The sequence below is a fragment of the Haliaeetus albicilla genome, chromosome 2 (genome assembly GCF_947461875.1).
Source record: "Haliaeetus albicilla chromosome 2, bHalAlb1.1, whole genome shotgun sequence".
NCBI classification, from domain to species: domain Eukaryota; kingdom Metazoa; phylum Chordata; class Aves; order Accipitriformes; family Accipitridae; genus Haliaeetus; species Haliaeetus albicilla.
The window spans coordinates 18,507,514-18,533,856 of NC_091484.1; the positions used below are offsets into that span (position 1 = coordinate 18,507,514).

The following is a 26,343-nucleotide window of genomic DNA, read 5'->3' on the forward strand; positions in this document are numbered from 1 at the left end:
TCATACCAGTTAGCTTAGTGTAGGCTTCCATGTCCTCCATTGCTGTAGAAATCTGGTACAGCTTTCCTCCAGAGCCTTCTATTTTAAAAAACTTGTCTGCTTTTTGAAAGGCTTCCGTAATCCTAGTTTGAGACAAAATTAAGACTTAAGGATAGCATCATTTTGAAACACCTTATTGCTCAAGAGTCAAAAAAGAAACGCATTAATATGGTATAAATAGAAGACAATAGATGAAACTGCATTCCAAGCACACAGCAGACCCTGATCACACTGCACTATGTCCTATCTCCATGCTGTCATTACAATTCAAGAGTCTTTCCACTTACTGAAAACAGGTTCAGATCAGACCTTAACCTTCTTTCCATGAATGAGCAAGTCCACTTTGTTCTGCTTCAGACTATGAGTTTAACATTGCTTAGACAATTGGATAACCCTGCAAGACAGTGACATGGTCACTCAGCTGCAATGACACTGCCTCACAGATGACCATACTCTTTTACAGACTCGTTGCTCCAGGAGTTAAATGAGAGAATACAAAGCATTGTAAAGGGAAAGCATCATGGACATGGTATTTTTCAGGTGGGAAAAACTGATGTTCTAAAGATTAAGTTTTTCCAGAGTTCCCTGTACCTCGTTGTCATTTCCAGCTCGTACGCTTATTTGGATAGGCTGCTATAATTATGGTAAGCCAAGAACTAAATTTCTTGGCTGTTTTACTCCTCGCATGTAGGTACTATCAAATCTTAGCATCTTCAGTCTGTCTTTTAAAGGATCACTAAACCAGGAGCTGAAGTTTATGAAATGAAAGCAGTCATGAATCACTCTTGTGCCATGTAATCTTCTGCATTCCTTTTTTCCAAACTCAGCAGGTGGTTACTCAGCAGCCAAGATCCTAATGAAAAAAAAAATACTTGGGGATACTAACATTTCTGCTCTTCAAGAAAAGTAAAAAGAATAATGCTATAGGGAAACTTCTATAGGCATCAACAAGAGAAGTACAAATGCAGGTAGCCAGCTGAGCTCGTCCTGAACAATTCCTGCTGTGACATTACATAAACACAAAGTCAGGCCTCAGCTGAGCTACAGTAAGCTTGCTCATTACTTTATTCTGTTAGTAGCCTTGCTCTATTAACCAGCCAGTTTGAGCAAAGTGGTCTCTAACTTACAGATAAAGACTTGACTTCAGCTGTCAGTGGTTAAAACAGCATAAGCACACCCTGGTCCTATGCTTCTTCAGGGCTTTAGTAATTTTCCTCTAACTGAATTTCACATGGAAGGATGTTGCTGTCCTCCTCTTTTTTTTTTGTTAATCACAGCCTCTATGATACTCTAAGCACTGAGCCTTGCCATAAGAATTGGGTTATATAGCCCAGTGGCTTTTATTCTATGTCACATCTTATTCATTATCTGAATATTCCAAACAGAGATACAGTTTCAAGAATTTAAAAATAAACAGAATGCAAGAAAAGCAAAGTATAATACTTGCATTATTTCAATGATGTTGCCAATCTTATGCTGGTATGCTCGCCGGTGCAGGCAATTCCGTGTGTGGAACATATCATACAAATTTCCAACTTCCTGAATCAAAAAAACCCCAATCATCTTTTACTTTTGACATTGACTTATTTGGAAATCTAAAACAATCAAGGAATCAAATGAGCTGTCTCCTTTTATTTGCAGCATAGAGCAGAATGGTTATCTTTCACAATTTACAAATTTTGAAACAGACTCAGGCCGCCATAGGAGAGCAGAGACCTGACAGTGACCCCAGGCAGCCTGGGCAGAGAAGAGGACCTCTTGCTCCTTTAGCAGCCCCTCACCAAAGCCACATTCACCTCTTGCTCAGAAGACTTGGAGCACGATCATGCACAGCTGATGGTTTTGCAGTCTCCCCTGGAGGGACCCACCACAAGCCCTTTCAAACAGAGGCTTGCTCTGTCCCTCCCTTCCTTAAACCAGTTGCTTCTGAGAACACCTTTCAGAGCAGCAACTACTTCTTCCTCTCTTGGGCTAAAAAAGCGTCCAGCAGGCAACCCCAGCACACCCCTGCGATCTAGAGTGCAGCTGTACCATGCTGCCCGAGGCAGGATTTGCCATGCCCCATATGTTCTCAGTGTGCTGCTGTATCTCACACACATTTTGCTGCTGAGTGTTCCCTCGGTTCACATGCACTGCTTACCTTGTCACGGGTACAGAGATGCTTCTGGTTTTTTACTTCACAGACCCGAGTGAATTTAAGTAATCGCTTATAATCAAAATTATTCTGGATTCCTAGGTGATGGCAATCCCTAAAAATATTCCACAGAGAGTGTTTAACAATGAGATCATACTTGTACATACAGTAGCATTGTTTCAGTAGGAATCTTTAATAAAAACAAAAACCATAAGATTTGTACCTTGCAAAATAATCCCATTTGTCAACATCAATGCCATTTTTTTTGTTAGCTACTATCTCATATAGGAAACTTTTCTCCTTTTGCCGACCACGGTAGGGCCACTAACAACAGAAAAAAAATCAGAAGCAATAAGAAATTAAAGTGTGCAAACAATGTCAGAACAATTTTTTAAAGACAGTGGGAATAGACTTTGATTTTCCCTCTGATAAACATCCAACACTGAGGCAGCAAACACCACAAAGACAATGCAAGAGCTTTCAGAAGCTGTTGGGCATTAGAAATCCAGAACTAGGGCTTAAGCAGCTGACTTCCCAGAATATCAGGAAGAATAAGAACCATGTACACAAGTATTTCACTTCCCATTCTACTAAAGCAAAGCCTGCAGCTTTGAAACGCTGAAAAAAAAAAAGGATGCATAGCAACGAAGAGGGGAAAAGGTTGGAATAATTTAATCCTCAGGGAATTAGTTAAACCCACAAACACGTCACTGTCTTGCAGTCTTCTGCAACCAACTATACAGCTTTATAGAACAGAGTTTTAAAACAATTATTTAGATGTTTTAAACAAAAATTGTTTAAACAGCCAGCTACTTAAAATCCTAACCAGCAAGTGATAATTCAGCCATGAGGCAAACAGGAAATCAACACCAAAATAAGAAGATACAAGTTCCACATAAACATTATTTTCTTGAAAACTTAGTGATTCTTCAGCTAAACAAAAAATGCCATAAAGTGGTCTTGAAATTCTGAAGGTGGAAAACATTGTACACAAACAGGTAGATGGCTTTCATGTTATCTGCATTACAAAAATTTTAAAATTGATATGAATAAGAATGGAAATGTGTGCAAGCAGCAGGAAGAGAGCACATCATAGATAAAAACATCCTGTGCTGATCACAGAGCTCGGCTACTGGGACAATGTTCAGGAGATCATTTATGTTCAAAGCATAAACAACCCATTGTTTGTGTCAGGACTGGAAGGCCTGCAATGTGATAGCATCACAGCACAGAGACCTCATCAGTAGAGGAGCTTGTACTCCGGTAAGACCACCACAGTACAAATGCCTGCCAGTGGAAGATCCTGCAGCCTAACACCAGGAGGGTGGCAAGAAGGTTGCAACGTATCATGTATGACACTCCTTTTCCTATTATCCTGCTGAAAAACAGGCATAGAATCCAAACAAGGGAAAACAGACATTGGGTAAGAACCTGGCACAAGATTAATGGAAGTGGCAGGCAGCAAGATTTGTGTGCAAATGAGTGTGAGTGGGTAAAAATCAACTTGCAGACTTTGTAACTTAATATCCCCTTCCTACAAGGCCTCAGACTGAATTTTATTATGCTAAGTTCCCTACGTTTATCATTAGAGTGCTGGAGTAAACGTGGTAGAACTACACACTACTACAGCAGAACATAATGGGTAAGTGCTAACATTTGTGGTTGATTTGTTTGGGACAACATACAAATTCTGATTAGGACCAGATTGTCATGACAAATCTCCCACTGACACATTCTTAATTCTGGTAGCAACTGAATGGGTGTTCTTGAAGAGATGACAAGAGCTGTAAAGTGAGGAGAGAGGACTTGATTCTTTCATAGAATTGCAAGGATTAATAATCACGATCTCTTCTTCCTTGCCTCTTGAGGCAACACATTTCTTCAAGTCTCTATGTTTGTCACTGCAATAAATCCAAGCATTTTTCTACTGTCATCAAAGCTGATGCGACTCTGGCACTTGGGCCACGCTTTGTATTGCTCATTGACTCATCTCTGCTAGTTCTCAGCTTTGTTATCCATTATCAGCTTGTTACCCCAAACTATCTCCACATTTTCTTCACATGGCCACCTGAAAACACAACCTCCCACCACCACCACCTTCAGGCATCCAGTAAACAGGCTGTTATCCTAACCTGGTCATTTAAGGTTTCCATTAAAAATTCAGTTCTACCAATCTAGTTACAGTGAATTAGGTTCACTAAATATAGATAACATTCTTAAGCTTTCCTCTAATCTGAAGACTTTGAGGTAAGAACTTCTCAGGAAGACATAAGGACATAACAGAGTGAAGCTACCACCTCCTGCCAGCACTCTCAGAAATAAGCACTACACTTCTCTAGCATCTCTTGTGCCAGGATTCTCAGAATTTCATGGGGCTACAAATAAATAACAAAACATGGCAGAAGCAAAAATTATCTACTCTTTCAGTAAAATTAAAGACATTTATTGGGATAACCACAGGAGCAGTACACTGACTCACCGATTTCTCACAAGCAGTTTCATCTATAGGCCCTCCTATTTGTTCCTTAATGAAGTTCATATCCTCTTCCAGGACAAGACCATAGGACTTCATGATTTCTTCTAGTTTATTGGAAGCAATCAGGTGCTCAAACATTTCAACAGAAGCAGTTTCATGCTGTGAAAAAAAACACCCAAACGTTGCATTACAAAGTTTAAGCATCTTTCCTACAGTGTCACAGCTTTCTCCTAACCCAGCAGCACTGCGGCAGGACACCTGGGCATGGTGGTGTCAAAGTGCACCACGTGGGTGAGTTTCTGTTCATTTTGTATCTAATCAAACAGGAAATCACACAGTCTAGAGAGTCCAGAAACACACTCTTCAGCAGAGAGCTGTTAATTTTGTATCTTGACAAACAGCAGTAAGACAGTTACAATGCTAAAAGACAAAATAACCAATTCTGCTGGGCAGGAGATAAACAAGCTCACTTGGGTGATTTTGCTTAGTAATTACAAGCAGAGAGAGGCCTGAAAGGACTGCATTACATTTCATTCACAGCAAACAACCCTTGAAACTCTGTTCAAAGTTTCTGAAAGTTTGAATCACTGTATTAAATATCCTGGCCTTGAACTAAAATCTTAAACTGGAAAGGAATCTCCCAGTTGGTACTTTGCATCTGTAAAATATATTCTAAAGAAAGCTCGCAATACACATTTTGAGGCACAACGCTGGCTCAATATGATCGGTGCCGTCCTAATGAAGTCTGCCTCTTCAGAGTCACACTACAGGCACTGACAAGACTGAGGCATTTCATTTCTCCTCTGTGTCACCCAGCGTGACATCTGCAGGAAGAGGACGTGCATACACAAACCCATTTCATGAAAGTACACAGGAGTTCAAGAGCATTTGCACTTTCAGGGAAGAGATGCTGGTGACAAATATCTGCCCTCACTTCTTCCCACACCTCGTTCTACTTTGCTAGTAAGGCTGCATCTGCTCACGGCCATACTGAGGGGCTGACATTGCCCAAACAGTTAAAGAGAACAACTACGAAATCATTACAAGATTAGAAGACAACATTCTGGTTTCTAATTATGCCATCAAAATGATGCAACAAGAAAAGGTGAGATCATCACTATATTCTCACAAGCACTGGCAGTCTTTAAAGATGAAATTATTCTGCCTTTAAAAATTTCAGTTTTCTATTTTAACTTTAATAGTGAAAAGCCTACCTTCCACTTCAAATCTGGACGAGTGAGTGGAATAAATCTTCCATCAAACATGTGTGAAAATGGCCCATGACCTTAAAAATAAAGATTACACAGGTTTAATCTGAGACACGGTTGTCAGTAAAAATATTTTGAGCAAGCTAAAGATCTGGATTCTCTTGTATTTGACTTGATCTTGATATCATCTGTGAGGAAGATTCAGCTACAGCAAGTACACTTTCCTAAGACACCTTAAGTACTACTGCGCTTAACATAGCCAGTTCCATTACCTACACCACAGGCAAGTACTGCAGTAACACTGAGAACATTACTCTGCACCACCTCTGAAGAAAATAAGTAGTTATAAAATAATTGTAACAATTTTTTAAAGGGCTATTAATTTTCACTCTGAAATGTTTTAGGAGACCTGATGACATCACAGAAGAAAGCGGATACTTTAGCCACTGAGGGCAGAACTCTAAACACCATATGGAAACAAGACAAAAAACTAGCTAAGAGCAGTTACAGATTCACCAAGTGGAGCTGCCTCCACAGTTGTACTCCGAACCAAACAGGAACAGACAAATCCCATCTCAGAATATAGCCATGCACTGAGCAGCCCAAAACAGCTCTCACATTCTGATCTCACAGCCAGCTTGTCATCCAGGTTACCTTTCAAAGAGCAATGAGCCATCCTAAGTGTTGCTTACCCAAATCATGACAAAGCCCAGCAATTTCTACACAGAGGATATCTCGCTGGGTTATATCCAGTTCTGGTTGTCTCTCCTTCAGTGCACGAACCAGACATCCTGCTAGGTAGCCCACCCTATTGCAGGTGTTGGGGTGTAAAAAAAAAAAAAAAAAAAAAAGTAAGTGAATATAGTAGTGTTTTAGGCTGAACAGAAAAGGAGCAGTTCACCTATTCTATTTTGTTCTATTAAGTCATACCCCTTGTCTGAGAGAGAGCACACTACAAATACTCAAACCCTGACCTGCAAAAGAATCAGACAAGTTATTTTCTGTAGTAGAGTTTTAGTCATCAGTAACACATTTGAAAGCACAAAGCATGAGATACCATGCCCCAAACATGGAGACAACAGCATCCTGCAGTATTTCATAATGCATAACCATGGAGTAACTGTGTAAGCAAACAGCAGCGCCCTACTGACAGTGTGATCTTGAAGCACCACAGCTTACATATCACCCTTTGACTTGAGTCAGTACAACTGCAAAGGTCCACAACAGTCACCAAAGCATTTTGTTCTTCTTTGAAATTGCTATTTTAACAATAGCTTATGACAATTATTTCTCTTTCTTTCATTAATTTTAGATCTGACATTTTACTGAATGGCCTCTGTTCTCATGATATGAAAACAGCAGGAACAAATATATGGCACATTCTATAAACTGTTTACAAGTGTGTCATGGTTTAACCCCAGCCAGCAACTAAGCACCATGCAGCCACTCACTCACTCCCCCCCCATCCAGTGGGATGGGGGAGAAAATCAGGAAAAGAAGTAAAACTCCTGGGTTGAGATAAGAACGGTTTAATAGAACAGAAAAGAAGAAACTAATAGTGATAATGATAACACTAATAAAATGACAGCAGTAGTAATAAAAGGATTGGAATGTACAAATGATGCGCAGGGCAATTGCTCACCACCCACCGACCGACACCCAGCCAGTCCCCGAGCGGCGGATCCCTGCCCCCCACTTACCAGTTCCTAAACTAGATGGGATGTCACATGGTATGGAACACACTGTTGGCCAGTTTGGGTCAGGTGCCCTGGCTGGGCATGAGAAGCTGAAAAATCCTTGACTATAGTCTAAACACTACTGAGCAACAACTGAAAACATCAGTGTTATCAACATTCTTCACATACTGAACTCAAAACATAGCACTGTACCAGCTACTAGGAAGACAGTTAACTCTATCCCAGCTGAAACCAGGACAAAGTGCTACACCAACTTCCTTTTCTACTTGCCTCAATAGTCCCCCTTGCAGAACACCTTAAAGTAAGACAAGGTTTTATATGATGAGGTAGTACCTTTTATTGGACCAAATTTTACTGTTTTGTGTTTTTTTACTAGACCAACAATCACACAAAGCTCATTTCTTCTATTTTAACACTGTAGAAATCTTCACAATGATAAACAAGTTGAGAACAAATGTCCTAAGTTTAGCTATATAGATTAATCGGACTGTTTAAAATAAAAGGTTGTTGATACCACTGGAGTTTTCAGACTCCTAATGTGAAAGTTTTGTTCATATCCCTCACATTTTTGTCTTTTCAGGTTCACCAGATGCAATCAATTCCAGCTTGCCTCTCTAATTTGACCCTTTTTCAATAGCCATTTGCATCTTGTTAGCATCACCGAGTGGGGACAGAAGCCAGACTTACTCCACAATATTTCAGAACTAACAAAAGCAACTTTAGGCTGGCCAGATCACCTGAACAAAAACCACTGACTAGTTTAATTTCTCTGCACCTTGGGATATACCTTTAAAACAAGCTTAAATTTGTCATTAATCAGCTTCTCTGTGGAGCATGAACAACCTAGCAACACTGTGGGAATCCCCCTGTCCATCACCTGTTTCTGTTTAACTTTTATTACAGCTAACAGCCTGACAATCTGCCATCGACTGCATAAAGCACACAGCTACAAATGCAAACATTACAGATAAAATGGGTTTTAGCTGTGCTGGACAATGAGGGGATTATAACTGTCTGGCATGTCATTTATAGCAGCCCCGGTACCCTTCCCAGGTTTCTGCTTTAAAACTCAAATTTTGACCAGGGAGAACATAAAGCACTGTCTTTATTAAATGAAGTTCAAGGGAACAGCCCATGATCACACAGGAAATCCAGGAACATTTGTGAGACCAAAAATGCCACCATAGCAGTTTTCACCGATGCTCAAAAGACAGTGATGCCCCTTGGCTGGCACTCCACGTTAGTGGAACCAAACTCGGAGAAATCCAAATGCAAGAGATGTGCATGCAAGACGACATCACCTTACCCTATGGAGTGTTCAAAGCGGTTGTGAGAGGCTCCTGGAAAAACAAAGTAAGTGCCACCCAGCTGCTTAATGTATCGAAGACGCTGAAACTGAGGCGTGTCGATGATACGAACAAGAAGGGGATGTATTTCAATGTGCCCATGAATTGGATCGTTAAAAACCTACAAAAGCCAAACAATAGTGTAATTAACATTTAAAATTTGACTTTCAAAAGAAACAGGCACCAAGGTAAAGGATTCCTAGAATGGTTAGGTATTTGGTGGGAGAGGGGGACTGTTTTGTCTTCTCTTGAAAAAAGCTGTATCCTGCCTACCCTGTATCAAGATTTATCTTGGAGAACTACTTAAGCATGACATCAAAAAAGACAAAGCTGCATATTTCAGAGGGCAAGGGAATTAAAGTCAAAATCTCTAAAAATGTTATCTGCACCTGTGTAATTCCAAAACTTAACACTTGAGAAAACCGCTGTCTTTATTCTGCTATTCCAGTTAAAACAGGATACTGCAATACATGTCTGAGATACCTAATAAGAAGTGTTTGGTTTGACGCTGTTTATGTTTTTTAAAATCAAGTGAAATTTTGCAGAGTGGAAATTTTGATTTACCTTTTTCATAAAAGAAAATGCAAAACCCAAGATAATTGAAATATGAAAGAAGTACTCCCTGATCATCCCTAAGCACATGTTTTAAGAGACATCTGAGTAACTATAGTGACTTACTAGAGAAGATAAACACACACATTTAATCCTTGCCTCAAAACAGCAGATAAAACTGTTACTGAAATCCGGAATAAAACTCCTTAACAGCAATGAAAAGTTAAGAAGCAGGCACTCCTTTATTGCAGTGCTGGGCACATGGGGGATCGCTCCACCTATCGTGTGCACCTGGCTAGTCTAACTATGCAGGTTAAATACACACCTGTTATACATATTCACTAAATTTCTGGAAAATGTTATACATAATCATTAACTTTCCAATAAATCACTAGCATATATAAATGTCTCTTCACGCAGGCGCAGTGAAGGTCTCTGGTGGTCTTCAGAAGCCCTCTGGTGGTCTTCCATAGTCTTCCTCACTTGTCCGCTTGACCTCTCTTAGGTGATTCTGCGTAATACAATTCTCACCATCATCTATACTAGTTTACATAAAAATGCATACTATGTCTATTCTTAAATTTAACCTTTCTAATAATTGGTCCTTCAGTCACACCATCTTATTAATATTCTTATGTTAAAACAATCATTGGTTAATCTCACTTAACTCTACTGATTGGAATCCTCGATAATTAGATCGAGGTGGGAAGGGTAAGGGGTTTCCAAGCAGCAAACTAGTGCCCATAGCGGTTTCCTTAGTTTCCTAAAACAAAACACTACAAACCAACAAATCTTTGTCAAAGTTTCTGTGATTAACTGATTTTAGACAATACTTGAATTCTTATACTTACACACAGTACATTTTCTAAAGTTCCTAAGTTCCTATGACTACATTTCAAACTTAACACTCCCATACCTATGCTTCACAATTTTCTACTTCTTAATCAAACCAAACTCTTTTATATAATTAGATTTTAATTTCTTTATCAAAATATTTGCAACAAAACCATTTTATCACACACATATCTTGGTGTGAGGCACATATTTGCCTCATTATTGAGACAAATAAGGCTTTCCTGTGTTCTCTCTACTCTCAGTCACTGAGCTGACAGGGCTCTAGTGGATGTGCAGACTACTAAGGAATGTGTGCAGCCCTGGCCCGAGTTAAACCAACATACACCACTGTGAGAAACTGTTGGACACGGCAAACAGTGGAAGCAAGGAGGAGTCTGTTAACCCAGACCTGGGGCTAAACTAATAAAAAACCCAAGGGGAGGGCTCTACACAAAGAGATGCAGAAAGGGTGGAAGCTTCTCAACACATTTCAAACTGCTCATCTGCTCATTCAATCTCTCACAACAGCCAGGTGCCCACATAAATCTCACGGATGATGATTTTAACAATTTTTCTAGTTAATGTGGTTTTTCAAAGACCACCCACTATCGAGGAGAAGGGCTCAGAGTTTGCTGCTCTGCAAAGGAAAGGCACCATCACAGCACCAGCTGGCACCACCAAGCCAAAAGGAGGGGAAGCAGAGAGACAGGGAGAGAGACAGAGCTGCTAAGCACCAATGAGGCCCTGGAAGTGGTGCCCTCCCGACTCGGTGCTGGGGCTACCTTCATTACATCCACGTGCTGCTGTCTCAGTTTGTTCAGGCAGGCCAGCACTTTCAGTCTCTCAGCAGGGAGGCTAGAAAGGAAAAAAAGACATTGAGAGCAAAGTTTGCAATGCATTTCCCTTTACAATTTGCAGTACATATGGAATTACTTTAGTGAGTTTATGTTACTCTTATATTTGTTGACCCTTTTATGGAAATACATATTTCTGCAGGTTTTTCAGAAAAACATTGAAAGCATTTATCCTTCTAAAGTCAAGTATAGAAGGAAGAGAAGAAATAGCTACAGAAGTTGCCTGTAAAGCAGTGTAAGTGCTTCTCCCACTCACACAAAACCAAGAAAGAGAAATACCAGGAAATACACAATTTTTTCATAAATTTATTTTAGGGAAAGTCACATTTGGGGATAAGTCCTTTAAATTTATGGGAAAGACAGCATGCAGTGCGTGAAAAACTGACATTTTTTAAGGTTGAAAAATTCCTTAAACTAAAATGTCAAAGTTCAATAAACAATTTCTATAAAAATTTCTTTGTTAGTCAACTCTGTATTAAGTTTAATTTTACCAGATTAACTTGAATTTTACATAAATTAATTTCAATACCAACAGCAGAACCATCAGAGCTTAAAAGATGCTCTAATTTTGTTGAGAATTGATTCTTCTATTTCATAAAGATATTTTGCTGTCATTTTTAATAAATTATGAAAGGTCCGCTTCACAAGACACAGGTAAACTTTCAGTGCAGGTACTCTGCTGTAGCCGCAGTAGTCTACAAGCACAGGCAGGACAAGTCTGCAGGGAGAGATAATACACTCTACTACACCCACTTCTATTAACTGTGTCTGCAAGCCTTGTCCTTGAACAAAATGGCTTCAGGCTCAGAGTGACAGCAAACACTTTATCATGAGAAAGTATGATTTGCTACATGATTTGCTACCTTTGCACTCTTCAGCAGTTAACCACCCCGAGATCAGTTTTATATCAGTCCTTCAATTTAAACTTTAACAGAAAACAATACTATAAAATGTCAACTATTAGCAAAAGATACTGCTTGATGCACTACATATTTTCATCCAAATAATTTAATAATTCACAATCCATAAAATATTAAATGCATAGGTCTGAGCTGCCAGTGAGCAGTTTTTGTCTTAACCACTTAGCATCCCTTTCCCTAAGAGGGAGCTCTTGGGCTGCAGCCTCTCCTGCTCACAGATTGTCACAAGTCTTTAGCTGCCCCCACTTGCAAGCAAGATGAAAAGCACCAGTGGTGATGCTCTGACCAGTGTGTTACTTCACATCCAAAGTAGCTCAGTCTGTAGCAACAGTCACAAACTCCCAGATACTTACAAGGGAGTTCCTGAAAGAGCCCACTATTTACAGGGCAACAGAGGCTATTTACACTATTTACAGGGCTAACATCGAGGACAAGAGGAGGAGCACCTGCATCTGCCCGTCCTTCTTCTCTCTGCTAAGAGAAGATGAACTTTGGCATGGTGGAAGAGCCAAGGAACCCTTCTGCGGCCAGCAAACCAGAAGCTTGTACGCATCTATCCTTACGCTCCCAGGAAAAGCAACCACCAACTGCTCTTTGAGGTCTATCTTGAAAATGGGACCAAGAATATTCAACTGCTGCTTCTAAGAAACGTGTAACCTTTCTGACCGCAAGTATGGCTAGCTCAGGCAGGACTAGTGCTTGGGCTGGTAACCAAGCATCTCCATCACTACCTTCAAAAACAGTTCAGGGACAGCAAAGTCAGAACCAATCTGCTTCCAGCCATCTATATTTATTTTACTTCTGTGGAGAAGTTGTCTCTCAAGACACTTAGCTAACATGCAGAACCACACCTGGACTAGAGCATCTTTGCTTCAGCAGACTTGAAGAATTAACACCCAAACTTGATGTACAGAGATGACCCCCAGGTTCTTAATTACAGCTGAGGTCTTCAGTGGATATCACTTCAAAGCATGCTAATAATGGAGATCAAACATCACAAGTGTGTTTCTCAACGAGCTGTAATGCTGCAAGAGATACAGCAGCACCACCATATAGTCACACAATAGACCTCAGGTAACAATCGCCCAAAAAGATACTCTGGGCCATGCAAAGTACATGAGGTAGGACTTCATGACATTTTTGAGAAGGTGAGGCAGTGCAAAGCAGCACCCAATGTTAAGTGAGGGACAGTGCTGCTGAATACAGGGCACAGCATGTTGATGTTGATTTGAAGCACTTGATTATACTTTTAAAGGCCACAAAAATTCAGGAGTGAGGAGAAAATTAACTGGAAAATAGCCAGGTACGTAAGGAGGAAGGTGTGTGGGCACCTACCATCTTGAGAAATTACCAGTGACTGCAACTAGAGGAAGAGCAGAGAAAGGACAGCTCTCTACTACTGACAGTACAGTTTATTATACAACTACCTATGCAAACATTGTCCAGAAAGAGCATAGCCTAATGTGCTGCTTTGCTCCAGAAACTCACCTGCAGCAGGGCTGAATTAAACACTCCTAACACAGCTCTCTGCACTGTATGTGCTGGAGTCACCCCTGGGGACAGATTGGTGCTGCACATGGGTGAGAGAGCAGCAAAAGGCATAGGTCCAACCAGGGAGGCTGGGAAGTCCCCGCCTGACATACCACATCACTGCCCTGTGCCTCTTGTAGTCTTGCCCTGCCTCCAGGAACACTAACTTTTGTTTTGGGTTTGGCCTCCAGATGACAAAGCATGCCATCAATACAGTACTGGTGTGAATGATCACCTGAATGTCGCACCACAGACAGCTCTCTATCCTTCTTCAGATAAAAAACAACAGCAGGGGATTTTTCACCTGGTGTCTACATGGTACGACCACCTCAACCAGGAGGTTACACACAAATCATGTACTGGTACTGTGGTTTTCCAGGGCTCTGCAGCCAATACTGCTGGCTGTCTTTGAAAAGGTGAGAACTGACACTTCCCTATGCACTCCCCTCCGCCCCTCCCTGCTTTCCCCACACCCTCCCTCATGCCACAGGTGACAAGGATGAGAAAACCCCTTTCCTACATCCATTAGGAACTTAACTATTCCAGAGAGGTCAACCAGACAGCCCTACTGATCATTTGTATTTAGCATGCAGCATGCCACACAAAACATCCACTTCCAGGAACACGAGATCACATGGGAAACCCACAGCGCTGTCTCCAGGCCCTTGTCATCCCAAGCTCTGTCTGCTGAACGTCCAGGGGTGGCAGGGAACTAAACATACACATTCATTACTGACCTGTCACAGAGAAATTATGAAAGTTACTGTAGGACACAGTGTGCAGCAGAAAGATGCATGCAAAAGGGATGATTCTTTAGCGCAAAGTTGAGATGTTTTTAAAAAGCAGAAGGCTTTAGCAATTTCTCATCCAACTCGCAACATTTTTCAGCTGAACAGAAACAAGATGTCAGATCTCATTGAAGGAAACACCTTACAGAAGAAAACCCACAAGCATGTCATTCCATACACCCAACACCATCTACTCCCCATACTGACTGAAAGCTCTTCACAGCTGTTTGACTCTACTGCCTGTACCACATGCTTGGAGGGAGTTCCTCACTACCCCGTCCTGCCTGCCTACATTCAGCACTAACAGAGCCTGACCGACAAGTTTCTGATGACCCACAGAGCAGCCTGCAGATGTCCAGTGTGTCTGAGCGTTCATATGGGCACTTGATGCTCAGACAGCCAGTGAGGTACTAAAAGCAACCAGCCTTCTGGTAGTCTCTAAACAGAAACTATACATCTGCTTGTTATTTCAATTAGACAATTACTTTATACTTCAGAAGCAAATAAAGCCTTTAGCTGCCTTCCTCATGATACCACACCATTTCTATCTGCACACTTCAAACAGCTGCAGTTAAAACTCTTCTTCCAAAAAAACAAAAATACCTTAATGACTCCTGCCAACATCTTATTTCTGCCAAAGCACAACCCTTCTGCCTTGTCATCTTGAGCCACGCCAGCTCTTCTTTCTCTACCAATGGTCACACCCAGATGCCTGGTCTTTCAACTCACCCTTCACAAGTTGCGAGCGCAGCCAGGATGTCTCAATATAATAGAGATGAGGCTCTTCATCCTCAGCATGGTGTTAGCTCTAACAAGTTTTCAGCCAAGGAGCCAACCTGCACATTAAAGTGTGCAAGTATGCAAAACCCCCAGCAGACAAGCACAGCTCTGCACTTGTGTACGCCTGCCAGATAACCACACTCCAAACTGCCTTAGGTCCCCTAACCACAACATTAGCAAAGAGCTTGAGCGGAACAGTTGGGTTTTGAGAGACATTTGAAGGAAACAGCATGAACAAGGTTAGCAAAGGAGTAAAGAAAAGACATTTAAAGATTAAAAAGTGCCAGGAAGTATGTGGTGAGCAAGCAGGCTCACATCCCAGGAGAGCTGAGCAAACCCAACCCCAGTGGGGCAGAGAAGGGGCAGCAGGGGCCATTCAGACACATAGGATGACAGGATGCCTTTATACTCTCTTCTGTTTCAGAAGAGCAAGAAAGTATATTCACCACCAGAAGAATTACAAGGTTTTGGGGACCAGTCATTTCCTTCACTGCTGGGAACAACCTTTACATGCTTTAAGACAGCATTCAGCTTTCCTGTGCTCGTGGCAGCTGACCATTACCGAGCTGGGAGTAAGACTTAGCCAGAATGCCCACTCCCCACAGCCAAGTGCTGTGACAGCTCACACTGGCCACTGAACTCTGCCACTCGCCCACAGGCCTGTATTCTGTCAGGACACACAACAAAATCTCTTTTCCCTTAACAGTCCACCCTATCGTAGCACACGCAACAAAGAGCAAAGTCCCAGCAACTGTTGCAAGATTAAAATTTCAAGGCCTGGGACTTCTCTCAGGGAGAGGGGTGAAACGCAGCCTCCGCAAAGCAGAGCCTACTCATTATTTTAGAAGTTTTTACTACTGTCATTACTAGAATCAGAGCAGCATTAACTTTACACTGAGAATAAAGTTCTCACCAACCCCCCCCGAGTTTACACCAGTGTTCCTATTAGCACTTAAAAGGTTATCATGCTGCTGGTGGTATTTTCATGAAAGCTTTTTAAATGGATTTTTTCCCTTCTCATGGTTCCTGGGCAACTAGCTGGATGGCGGTAGCTGTGCTGCGATCAGCAGGGGAAGTTGTAATGAACGGGTTAACTTTGTTCATGAAATCGAGAAGGGGGAAGAGACATATTGAGAGTTAACATATGCCTTGTGTAATTAACAAAAACTTGCTTAAGTGATGCGTAAAGGTCACGGGAAGAGGGCAATAGCTATAACTTACTAGATAAGGGGGAAAAAAGCAATGGCTATAACTTACTAGATAAGGAGAGGAAGGACAACAGCTGCAATTAACCCAGACTGTATTTCTCCACATCAAAAGACATTCTACATCAAAGGATACTCATCCTTGAGAAAATTTACCGAATCTGCATAGTAACAGACCTGCACAAGTGAAGAAAGAAGAAGCAGGACAAGGCGGAGACTTACAAGAAAGGGGTACATGAAATGTATATAAGGAATGTAACGGTAACATAAAGTTGCGGGCCTGTGGCGGAGCATTGCCTCCCCGGCCACCCAGCGCTGTTTTGCTCTCTTATCGCTTGCTAATAAATTCAATTTTTTTATTCAATACAAATTGGCTCCTCCAATTTGTCACGAGCGTTTATAACAAATTTGGTGCCGTGACTCCGATCCAGGTTCTCTGGTGCGGACCCTCGCAAGCGGGGAGGCGCCCTATCCTTGGATAGCCCCGTCTTGAGGAGGTGTCGTCGCCACACCCTGGACCCGCGAACCCCTTTAAATTACGATAACTGAGCAAAAGAACCTGCAGGACCCCTTAAATTTTGTGCACGAAGACCAAGCGAAGACCCAGGAGCGGGTGAGTATATAAAGTGTGAGCCATTTGGTTGGGGTGGTTATCCCGAGGTGCGACTGTGTGAGAGGTCTCTCTGAGATCACGCGAGTGCGGACCCTCCAGTAGTGCAGTTCTCGTAGCCCGCGAGGGAGCGAGTCACGACCGAGGGGAAGTGAGTGTGTGTGTGGATAAGGGCACCTCGGAAGATGGGACAGAGGAAAAGCAAGCCCTCTGGACCCATGGGGATGGGGAAGGGAAATAAGTTACCAGACATACCCCCTGATAGTCCCTTAGGCCTGATGATAAGATATTGGGACAGTTCACCAAAGAGAAAGGATAAGTCTAAGGAAAAAATGATCAATTATTGTATTGAGATTTGGGGTGGGAGACCTCTCAGCAATCCTCATGTACTTTGGCCCATGTTTGGGTCCTCTGAGGATTGGGTGTGTCAACAATTAAATATATGGGTAAACAATAAAAGACCACCAGCCAGCCCAGAGGAGAGTGAATATGCTGCCTTATAGATTCCCCAATCTTGGGAGCCGTCATTCCCCTTTGCCTTAAGGGAAAACAGATCAGATAAACCTCGAAAAAATGATGAGGACCCCCTTTGGCCCCCTCCCTATGCCCCTCAGGCCCTTCCGCCTCAGGACCCACCCCAAGGCCAGGAAATAGCCCAGGCCCGCGGGGGTCAGATTCGGAACCTGATTCCCCAATCCCGGCACCCCCTCCCAGAAGGTCTGCACGTAATAGAATAATGCGAGGAAAGGAAAGATTGTTTCCTCTTCGGGAAATGTTGGTGCCTGGTGGGGATGGACGGGGGGGACAGGGAACGGGGTATGTGGCAGTCCCCCTTAATACAGGGGATGTAAGGGAATTTAAAGGAAATGGGGAATCTGTTAGATGATCCCCTGGGGGTAGCCAAAAGGTTGGATCAATTCTTGGGACCGAATTTGTACACGTGGGATGAATTACAGTCTATCCTGGGCATATTATTTACCGTAGAGGAAAGAGACATGATTAGAGGGGCTGGGATGAGAGTGTGGGACCAGCAGCATCAGGCTGGTCCGGCGGCAGATCAAAAATGGCCCTTAAATCGGCCAAACTGGAATAATCAGGATCCGGCTCATAGGAATAATATGTCAGACTTGAGAACAATTATAATTCAGGGGATACGGGAATCTGTTCCCCGAGGACAGAATATTAATAAAGCCTTTCGTGAACAGCAAAAGAAAGATGAGACCCCAACGGAATGGCTTGAGAGGTTAAAGAAAAGTTTCCAGCTATATTCTGGGGTGGACCCTGCCACTCCTGTAGGACAAGCGTTGCTGAAAACTCAGTTCGTGGCCAAGTCGTGGGGAGATATTAGGAAGAAGTTGGAGAAAATTGAGGACTGGCAGGAGTGGGGGTTGGATGAATTACTTAGAGAAGCTCAGAAGGTGTATGTGAGGCGAGAAGAGGAAACGGAAAAGCGACAGACTAGGCTGCTGGTTGCAGCGGTAAGAGAGGGACAGAAAGGTGTGATAATGAGACCCGGTTGGCCTGGTGGGGGGGATAAGGAAAGAATCGGGGGAGAGGAGATAAAGCCGTGGAATGTTTTTATTGGGGGAAAAAAGGACACATGAAGAGAGAATGTAGAAAAAGGATTCAGGATGAAAAAGTGTTTCGGGAGGATTAGCGGGGTCAGGGGCTCTATGTGCTGAGGACCCCTGGTAAGAAAGAGCCCTTGATAACTTTAAAAGTGGGTCCTCAGCGTCAGGAGGTGATCTTTCTTGTAGATACCGGGGCCGAAAGGTCTACGGTACAATCATTACCTCCGGGATGTAAAATATCTGAGGATAAAGTTAATGTAATTGGAGCAAAAGGGGAACCTTTTAGGGTCCCCGTTATAAAAGATGTGGTGGTGGAATCAAGTTGCAGATACGGAATCAGAACGCTGTTGTTGGTACCTGAAGCGGAATATAACTTATTAGGTAGGGATTTAATTGTAGAAATGGGGATTCGGGTAGATGTGGAAAAAGAAGAGTTGAAAATCAGGCTTTGTCCCCTTACAGAGGTGGACGAGAAGCAAATTAACCCCGAAGTGTGGTATACCCCCGAAACAGTTGGAAAACTGGATATTGAACCGTTTGAAGTGGTTATTAAGAACCCAGAGATTCCAGTGAGAGTTAAACAATATCCCTTATCTAATGAAGGGAGAAGGGGACTAAAACCTGAGATTGAAAGACTATTGGGAAAGGGGGTACTCGAACCCTGCATGTCCCCTTTTAATACCCCGATTTTACCAGTAAAAAAATCCGATGGTAGTTATCAGCTGGTGCATGACCTAAGAGAAATCAATAAACGGACTGTCAGCCGGTTCCCAGTAGTGGCAAACCCACACACCCTGTTGAGTCAATTGGGACCCGAAAACCAATGGTATAGTGTAATAGATCTTAAAGATGCATTCTGGTCATGCCCTCTTAAGGAGGAATGTAGAGATTATTTTGCCTTTGAGTGGGAAGACCCAGACACTCATAGGAAACAGCAGTTAAGGTGGACTGTACTTCCCCAAGGGTTCACGGAATCCCCAAACTTATTTGGACAAGCCCTAGAACGGATTCTACGGGAATACCGGTTGCAAGATGGGGTCATGCTAATACAGTATGTGGATGACTTATTGTTGGCAGGAGAGAATCAAGAGACAGTCAGAAAAGAAAGCATACAGTTGTTAAATTTTTTGAGCCTTCAAGGCCTCAAGATATCACGGTCAAAACTACAGTTTGTGGAAGAGGAGGTAAAATATTTAGGACACTGGATAAGCAAGGGGACTAAGAAGTTAGACCATGAACGAGTAAATGGGATTTTATCACTGAAAGCCCCGAAGAGTAAACGACAGATTAGACAATTGTTGGGGCTATTTGGGTATTACAGGCAGTTGATCGAGAACTTTAGTGGGAAAGTGCGATTTTTGTATCAAAAGTTAACTATGGATGGATTGCTTAAGTGGACTCAAGAGGATGAAGAAAGATTAGAGGGTCTCAAGGCCGATCTAGTTAACGCCCTTGTCTTGAGTCTGCCTGATGTGAAGAGACCCTTTTATTTATTTGTGGCCACTGAGGAGGGGACAGCATACGGGGTTTTGACCCAGGAGTAGGCAGGAAAAAAGAAACCCGTAGGGTACATTTCCAAATTATTGGACCCCGTCAGTAAAGGGTGGCCCACCTGTTTACAGGCAGTTGTTGCTGTAGCCCTGATAGTGGAAGAAGCGAATAAGGTAACGTTTGGAAGTGAATTAAGGGTGTTCTCCCCTCATAACATTCGAGGGGTTCTCCAACAAAAAGCTGAAAAATGGATCACCGATGCTAGGCTTTTAAAATATGAGGGGATCCTAATCCATTCCCCTAAATTGGAGATCGGAACAACGAATTTGCAAAATCCGGCGCAATTTTTGTATGGGGGTCCTGAAGAAGAGTTAACACATAATTGCCTTCAGACCATTGAAGAACAAACAAAAATTAGGCTAGATCTGGAAGAGGTAGAATTGGGAGAGGGAGAAAAGTTATTCGCTGATGGGTCATCTCGAGTAATAGCAGGGAAAAGGAAGTCAGGATATGCAATTGTGGATGGGGGGAGCCTAGAAGTAAAGGAATCCCGACCCCTCAGTCCTAGTTGGTCGGCGCAGGCATGTGAGTTATACGCAGTACTTAGGGCATTAGAACTTTTAATGGACAAAGAAAGAACCATGTACACGGATTCAAAATATGCGTATGGAGTGGTACATACTTTTGGGAAAATTTGGGAGGAACGAGGACTTATTAATTCTCAAGGAAAGGGTTTGGTTCATGAGGAACTGATTGTCAAAATTCTACAAGCAATAAGAGGGCCCAAGCGAATAGCTGTGGTACATGTTAAGGGACACCAAAGAGGAACAACCCCTGAAATTCGAGGGAATAATCTTGCTGATCAAGAGGCCAAGGCGGCAGCACTACTTGCTGTGACCACCACCCCACCGGCAGGTGAAACGCCAGCAAGAATCCTAAGCCCACAGTTTAGTAAACCAGAAATGGATAAATTGAAGGAAATGGGAGTAGTGGAAAAGGAGGGTAATTGGGAACTACCCGATGAGAGACAGGTGTTACCAAAAGCACTAACATGGAAAATAATGAGAGGTATGCACTCAAAGACTCATTGGGGTGTCCAAGCGTTGGTTGATCAATTCGCAATGAAATACATGTGTATTGGGGTTTATAACGTAGCCAAGGGAATTGTACAAGGGTGCCTAATGTGACAGAGGATCAATAAGCAGCATCTTAGAGAAAAAGTACAAGGGGGACGGGAATTGGCACACTGACCATTCGCCAAAATACAGATTGATTTTACTGATCCCCCTAAAGTAGGGCGATATAAACACTTACTTGTATTGGTAGACCACCTCACTCATTATGTCGAGGCATTCCCTACTGCTAGGGCAACTGCCAATACAGTGGTAAAAATACTTTTAGAGCATATCATACCGCGATATGGAAATATTGAAACTATTGATTCAGATAGAGGCCCACATTTCGTTTCCAAAGTAGTAAAAGAAGCTCTAGCCCCCTTTGGAACTAAGTGGGAGTTCCATACCCTGTGGCATCCCCAAAGCTCCGGGAAAGTAGAACGAATGAATGGAGAAATAAAGAAGCAACTAACTAAGTTAATGATAGAAACCAAAATGTCCTGGGTAAAATGTTTGCCAATTGCTTTATTAAATATTCGGACTCAGCCCCGAGCAGATACTGGAATTTCCCCATTTGAAATGTTATATGGCATGCCCTATGATACGGAATGCCCAGCCAATTATCCTACTTTAGATGAAGATAGTATTAACCCTTATATTGTTCAGATAATGAAAAGGAGAGAGAGATTGCGAAAGAAGGGAATGGTGGTACAGAGGCCACCCCTAGATATATCCATACATTCAGTGAAGCCAGGTGATATGGTATTAATCAGAGCCTGGAAAGAATCCTCTCTCACTCCTAGGTGGGAGGGGCCCTCTCTTGTTTTACTTACCACAGAAACTGCTGTCCGGACTGCAGAACGAGGATGGACTCATGCAAGCAGGATCAAAGGACCAATTCGGAGTTCTCATTGGGAGGCAACCAGAGACCCTGACAGCTTGAAAATCAAGTTCCGAAGAAAAGTGGAGGAGTGAGACTGTCTTTTGTAAAAATCCTCACTGTATATGTTATCTTTGTATGTTACAGGTGTAAACTTTATAGAGAAAAGTGGTGGACACATTGCTCCTATGGGTATTCCCCTAGTGACATTTGCCACGAATGTTATAATTACGAACAGGAATTAATTTAGCAAACATTACGTGTGGGAGTATCAACTGGGAAAATTATAAAAGACCCCAAAGAATGGTGGGATATTTTTGCTAAAGGCATAAACCCTGAGAGGTGTTGTCTTTATGCAAATGAGTTATGCCCTACGAAGGCTGAAATAATACAAGTATCCCGCAGACAAACAGTGGTCAGAGTGGGGTGGGGAGCTTAGGAAGTGAAGGATACAAACTGGGACGCATATAAGTCAAAGCAAAGTAAATATAAAGGAGGTTCCCCTGAAGAATACGACTGCTGCCGAGAAGATGGTACACCTCGCTGCTCTAAGCAACAGAGTAGGCAGAGAAGAGGGCAGAGACGTACTGCTGTGGGGATTAAGGTTGATGAACTACCTCCAGAGAAGGCTCACGGAGCCTCTTGACTTATTACTCCCAAACAAAACGTCCTCAGAGCTTCCCCAAAGTCTCCCATCTCTCACCAGGGATGAAGACAAAAATCAAAATGATTATCAGCACTCTTGGAATACCTGTCACAAGGGTAAAGGGACACCACTTTTCTCAAACTCAAGATTAAGCACTTGGATGATAAGACTGTTGCTAATGCTAATAGGGACAACCCAAGGCAAAGGGAACCCCCACCAACCTTACAAATGGACGCTCTATAGGTGGGAGGATCAAAAGATACTACAGCAAGTAATTGCTGCTGGGGCCCCAAGCTTTAATCAATCCTTATGTCAAATTGTACCCAGGAACCCATGTCTACATAACTTAGGCTTTTACTTTTGTCCCAGTTCTAACCCTGGAAAGGGGTATTGCAACCATCGTGACTCTTACTATTGTGCTTATTGGGGTTGCGAAACTATAGCTTCTGATTGGATTCCTGGGGGAGGTCCAGGTAAATTCCTATCCGTAGGATGGGGGCCTCACGGATGTACACCTGCTTCACATGGTTGGGATGGAAGCCAAACAGGACCATGGAGTGGAAATTGCCCATATATTTATATTAATGTAACCAACCTGAAAGATCCTGCTTGGTTAACAGGGAAAACATGGGGAGTCAGACTTTGGGAACCAGGTACAGATTCAGGGAGAATAATTACGATAAGGAAAGAGCTGGTGCCAAATGAACCCTCTGGTGTAGGACCAAATTCGGTTGTAGCAGAGGAAGATGATAGTAACAGTATTGTACAGACTGCTACTATCCTCCCTAACATAAACATCGCTGAAAACAATATCTCGGGCGTATCAACAAGAATCAACCCATTGTGGGATATGCTCCAAGCCAGTTATCAGGTACTGAATGCCACCCACCCTAATATAACTGAGCATTGTTGGTTGTGTTATGACATTCGACCGCCCTTTTATGAAGCTATTGGGGTGGACAGTAGATTTAAAAAGTCCAACGGAACAAATCCAGCTCAGTGCATGTGGAATAAAGAATCTGGACGTAAGCAAGGGATAACAATGTCCCAAGTATCGGGAAAAGGAAAGTGTATCGGAAATGTCCCAAAGGACAAATGACACCTGTGTAACACAACTCGCAAATCAGGAGAAATAACAGCTGAGTGGTTAATTCCTGCAGATAATACTAAGTGGATTTGCTCCCAAACTGGGGTTACACCTTGTATATCCCTAAAGGTCTTTAATTGGACAGCTGAATATTGTATACAAGTAGCTGTGATACCTAGGCTTATTTACCATCCCAAAAGTTTCATTTATGACTATCAAACTACTCAGGCCCATCACATACAGAAACGTGAGCCCTTTACAGCCCTCACGGTGGCAACTCTCATGGCAATCAGAGCTGCTGGAGCTGGTACAAGAATAACCTCCCTCGTACAACAAAATCAAAAATTTCAATCCCTAAGGGTAGCGGTCGACGAGGATTTGGCTAGGATAGAAGAGGCCATGACAGCCCTAGAACAGTCTGTTAGGTCTTTATCAGAAGTAGTATTGCAAAACAGACGGGGCTTGGACTTAATGTTCATGCAGCAGGGGGGGTTATGTGCAGCACTACGGGAAGAGTGTTGTGTATATGTTGACCATACTGGAGTAGTTAGAGATACAATGGCCAAGCTACGGGAGGGGTTAGAAAAACGGAAAAAAGACTGGGAAGTACAACAGAACTGGTATGAGTCCATGTTTAATTATTCACCCTGGTTAACCACCCTATTGTCAACTATTGCAGGACCTCTTATTTTGTTGATCTTATTTTTTACTTTTGGGCCATGCATTTTCAATAAGTTGATCGCTGTTGTTAAAGGGCGCTTAGAAGCTGCACATTTAATGCTGCTATGAAGGCAATATGAACAGATCAGAGATGGAGAAATTACTCCTATCCTCGGGCGGGCAAATGAAGCATTGGATCGATTTAATCAACAAAATCAGGATAAAATAGAAAAGGGGGGATTGTAATGAACGGGTTAACTTTGTTCATGAAATCGAGAAGGGGGAAGAGACATATTGAGAGTTAACATATGCCTTGTGTAATTAACAAAAACTTGCTTAAGTGATGCGTAAAGGTCACGGGAAGAGGGCAATGGCTATAACTTACTAGATAAGGGGGAAAAAAAGCAATGGCTATAACTTACTAGATAAGGAGAGGAAGGACAACAGCTGCAATTAACCCAGACTGTATTTCTCCACATCAAAAGACATTCAACATCAAAGGATACTCATCCTTGAGAAAATTTACCGAATCTGCATAGTAACAGACCTACACAAGTGAAGAAAGAAGAAGCAGGACAAGGCGGAGACTTACAAGAAAGGGGTACATGAAATGTATATAAGGAATGTAACGGTAACATAAAGTTGCGGGCCTGTGGCGGAGCATTGCCTCCCCAGCCACCCAGCGCTGTTTTGCTCTCTTATCGCTTGCTAATAAATTCGATTTTTTTATTCAATACAAATTGGCTCCTCCAATTTGTCACGAGCGTTTATAACAAAGTGGTAAACTGTTCTGAAGGATCTGAGACCAGCCACACAGAGCCCGTCCCGTCACGTACACCTGCTCCGACTGTCCTTACAGCCAAGCTCTCGGGCATTAAGGGCAGAAACGGGACAAAGCCATCCTGTTAGGTCAGGAAACGTCTTTCTCCAGGAGCTGCGAGGCAGGGACCGTCCTGCAGCAGCTCCCGTGACCCCCGCCCCCTGCAGGGACCTCACCGCCCTGAAGCCCCTCGCTAAAGGTCCTCCTAAAAGTTCTAAAGAAGGAGCCGTTCCCCAGGGCGGTGGGGAACCCCCAAGAGCCGGCCACACCTCCCAGAGCCCGGCCAGCACCGGAGGACCCGGGGGCTCACCCAGACCGGGCGCGGGCCGCCTCATGGGGCCGAGAGAAGGAGCCGCCTTCCACCGCCCTTCCACCCTGCCGCCGCCCGGGCCCGCGGGGGCGGCTCTCACCAGACGCGAGTGACCTCGAGGGCGCAGGCCGGCAGGTCCAGCAGCATGCTCCCGGTGACTCCGCTCTCTGCGGGGGCAAGCACAGCGTTAGCGACGGCGTCCGGCCCACCCGAGGGGCTGCCCGACCGACCCGAGGGGCTGCCCGGCCCCGGCCCCCGGCCCGCCGTTACCTCGGAAGCGGCGCAGCAGGCTGGGCTCGCCGACGCCGCAGCACGAGAGGTGCTGGCAGAGCCGCTCCGTGTCCCACAGCCGCGGGTCGCAGCGGTCGCTCTCCGCCGTGGGGCCGCGGGGACCCTCAGGCGAGCCCTCGCGCCGCGCCCGCTTGGCGGGAGCCGCGCCCCAGCCCGCCACCACCGCCGCCGGGCTCCCCATGCCGCCACCACCGCTGCGCAGGCGCAGCGCCCGCTCCGCTCGGCGAGAGGGGGACCGGCGCCGCGGTGACGTCAGCGGCCAGCGCTGTCCCCCGCCCTGCGCCGGGTGGCGGCAGAGCAGGCTGGGTGCCGCAGCGCTTCCCCCGCCGCCGGCAGCCGCCGCCCGTCCCCATTCCCCGCTCCCCGGTGCCGCCGCACCGCCCGGCGAGGAGCCGGCCGGCCTCCGCCAGCCCTCAGCGCCCGCCTCACCCGTCGCGCGGCGGGGGCGGACGTGGGCCTCAGGGCGCGGTGCTGGCTGGGCCCGCCGGTGGGGGTGTTG

At 43.9% G+C, this 26,343-nt stretch overlaps 1 protein-coding gene across 2 annotated transcripts in view; it reads right to left on the reverse strand.

Moving 5' to 3' along the window:
- Nucleotides 1-26,058, reverse strand: part of SAMHD1 (SAM and HD domain containing deoxynucleoside triphosphate triphosphohydrolase 1) — a 40,446-nt gene extending 14,388 nt beyond the window's left edge. Inside the window, exons 1-11 of one of the 2 annotated variants that reach the window (XM_069808333.1) lie at nt 25,824-26,058; nt 25,654-25,720; nt 11,069-11,141; nt 8,861-9,021; nt 6,550-6,665; nt 5,864-5,934; nt 4,653-4,808; nt 2,397-2,497; nt 2,180-2,288; nt 1,487-1,578; nt 7-122 (exon numbers count right to left, since the gene is read on the reverse strand). In XM_069808333.1, the coding sequence (XP_069664434.1) occupies nt 7-122; nt 1,487-1,578; nt 2,180-2,288; nt 2,397-2,497; nt 4,653-4,808; nt 5,864-5,934; nt 6,550-6,665; nt 8,861-9,021; nt 11,069-11,141; nt 25,654-25,720; nt 25,824-26,025 (1,264 nt within the window). In that variant the 5' untranslated portion in view covers nt 26,026-26,058. The remainder of the gene's footprint in view (nt 1-6; nt 123-1,486; nt 1,579-2,179; nt 2,289-2,396; nt 2,498-4,652; nt 4,809-5,863; nt 5,935-6,549; nt 6,666-8,860; nt 9,022-11,068; nt 11,142-25,653; nt 25,721-25,823) is intronic. The other variant, XM_069808341.1, reaches the window with a different exon arrangement.
- Nucleotides 26,059-26,343: the final 285 nt, after the last annotated feature.